General features: G+C 42.2%; 1 protein-coding gene across 1 annotated transcript; it reads left to right on the top strand.

Annotated features, from left to right (window-relative positions):
- Positions 1-272: 272 nt before the first annotated feature.
- On the top strand, positions 273-2,494 carry LOC104961886 (transmembrane O-methyltransferase-like; the record flags this gene model as incomplete). Its single annotated transcript, XM_010790244.1, has 2 exons — positions 273-504; positions 1,999-2,494. Coding segments are annotated over 2 exons (562 nt in total), but the record flags the coding sequence as incomplete, so codon positions are not given.
- Between the last annotated feature and the right edge of the window lie 298 nt (positions 2,495-2,792).

Here is a 2,792-nt window from a genome sequence, read left to right as displayed (position 1 = left end):
AATCAGAATCAGAAACTGGTTTATTACCAGGTAGGTTGACACGTATGAGGAATTTGACTTGGTCACGTGGTGCATACTTAAAAGTAAATATAGTAGCGAATAATTTTAAGAACACTATAATAACAATTTTTTAAAAAAGTATTTACATTGAAATAGAATGGAATACAATTTAAAATATGTGCAGCAAAAACACCGCACATATTTTATATTTGATGTATTATTATTGTATCTATGCAGTGAGTGTCTCTAACGGGGACCTGTGGCTCCTGAAGTCATCGTGAAGCCTGGTCCTTGTCCTCTCTGTCAGGTGGGGTGTTGGAGGAGGTGGTGCAGCGGGTCCGCCCCCCCCTGGTGTTGGAGCTGGGGATGCACTGTGGGTACAGCTCTGTGCGCCTGCTGCGTCTGCTGCCCCCTGCTGGCAGACTGATCACAGTGGAGCTGGACCCCCTCACTGCAGAGCTGGGGGAGGAAATCATTCTGGTGTCTGGCTTCAAACACTCCCAGGTACACACAGAGTGGATCAGCTTCTTCTATTTACCACATTCAAATACGAGTGCTTTGGAAACACAGTTGATGACTTTTTTCTCGTTCAAGCCTTACAATCAGTAACTGATGAAATACTGTTAAAAATGGGTTTTATTTTAGAAACAAGTCTTGCTTTTGCTTGAATTTATTCTGTAATCATGTCTGTGCTGGACTTTTCCAATGTTATAAACATGCATAACCCTGCATACGCTCTTCCATGATGCACTGAGATGTATTAGTAACATCAAAGCCCGAAATGCTCTCTGTATTATCTGCCTGGATGGTCTGCCTTGTGACCCCTGGATTTAACCATTGGACTATTCTTATATATAATGCTATCCTTGGTCTGCATCCCAGGATTTACCGTAATTTTCGGACTATAAGGCGCACCTGAATATAAGCCACAGCAGCTAAATTGAATGATGTGTACATATATAAGCCGCACTGGACTATAAGCCGCAGGTGTTTTAATGTTTAATTACCATATGTAAGGGTTCGTGCACAGAGGGGATTGTCGGGAAAGAGATGGCTGTTTGAGGAAGCTCCCATTTATTAACATTTCAACAAACAAGTTGCATATTTGCATAACGTATTCAAGTGTTACCATTTAGTGCAATAGTAGCTACAGAACATGTACTGTGCTGTGTAAACTGTACTATATCACATAGCGTTTCAGACACACAAACTTTTCAACTTTCAAACTTAAACGGTGCGCTCCCAGCGCACGTACCGGCAGTGATCTACAGCAGTGGTTTTCAACCAGTGGTACGGTGACAAACTGTCTCGCTCTCGTAATGTCTGTCTGTCTTGCTCTCGTTCTGTCTCTCGTACCACTCTCGGTTCCACTTTTGCTTTTGCGCGCTACCTGTCTCACTCTTTTCCGGCCTCCAGCTTTTCCTGCTGGAGCCCGGCGCTTAAAGGTGGGGGGCGCGGACCGGCCATAGAGCCCATAGAGTTAAAGGTGGTGGACTGTAACCTGTAAAATCCATAGATTTAGGAGGTCCCCTAGTGGCCGTTAGCTGTAAAAATACATAGATTAGCCGCACCGTTATATAAACCGCAATATTCCGAAAATTATGGTACTCTACTCCTTCCAAGTCCACACTGAAGGGGGAAAAAAGGGCATTTCAATATACTGCGCCCTCTCTTTTGAATCTGTTGCAAATCATATACAGTACATATTCAAAAGCTGGTCCTATTCAAGGGACACAATGAAAGGGATTCTTAATCATTTGGAAGCAGGTATAGTTGCAGGTCTTTCATAAAAAATTGTTTTTTGTTTAGATTTGTCTTTGTGTGTTTTATTTGTTTTGCTGTCTGTCTTGAGTGTTTCGAATCTCAATGAGTCTTCTACTCCTGATTAAATTAAGGATATAATAAATAAAGAGGTCGAGTGGCAAACTTGCTACTCTTAACAGAACATTTAAAGGAGAGATTCTAACCCATCTTCCTGTTCTCTTGTATTCTTTGCAGTTCCAGGTGTTGACTTCTAGCTCAGCCGAGGCCATCCGAACGTTGCCTTCTTTACTCACTGATCTTGATAAAGGGAGCAGTGAGGGCTTCAGTCTGGTGCTGATGGACCACGATCCCCAGCATTACCTCCCTGACCTGCTGTCTCTGGAGAGAGAGGAGCTCCTCCGCCCCTCCGGCTGCTCCGTCCTGCTGATCCACAGGAAGCAAAGAGATCTCAGAGAAATCCTGGATCACATCGGAGCGAGGTCCGACTGCTACTGCATCAAATCAGAGCGCCAGGGTGTGACGGAGATATTCTGCCAGAAGAGAAGCACAGGGTTAGATAGGTGATACAACATGCATATGGAAGTGAGGGCTTGTGGTTTGTGTGGACTAGATCAACCAACAGTGTTAAACTTCCTTATATTACCATAAAAGGCATAAGGTCAAAGAATTAAAGGAGGGGACATTAACTACTTTCTAGAATTTGTCAAGCTGTTGTTGTTTTTCGTTGGTTGACAATTAAAAATGCTTTATTTATATAATGTGTCTATTACTATATTTGTATGTTTACAGTATTCGTGCTATAAATGACATTCCATTTCGACATATTAAAAGCAGAAAAGGAAAGTATTATATTACGGATCTCTTATTATTTCTGTTGCCCCTCAGATGGCTTACAAAACCAATGTAACACATTATTTCAGGTGACACAAAACACGACTTTCTTTTGTGTGTTATATCAGCACATTCACAAAGGGCTTGCACCATCCCTTTTCCTCACAACAAAAGAAACAAAGAAAAACACCACTAGA

This window comes from Notothenia coriiceps, unplaced genomic scaffold, assembly GCF_000735185.1.
Source record: "Notothenia coriiceps isolate Sejong01 unplaced genomic scaffold, NC01 NC01_scaffold00033899, whole genome shotgun sequence".
Taxonomy (NCBI): domain Eukaryota; kingdom Metazoa; phylum Chordata; class Actinopteri; order Perciformes; family Nototheniidae; genus Notothenia; species Notothenia coriiceps.
This window is presented reverse-complemented; position numbering and strand designations above follow the sequence as displayed.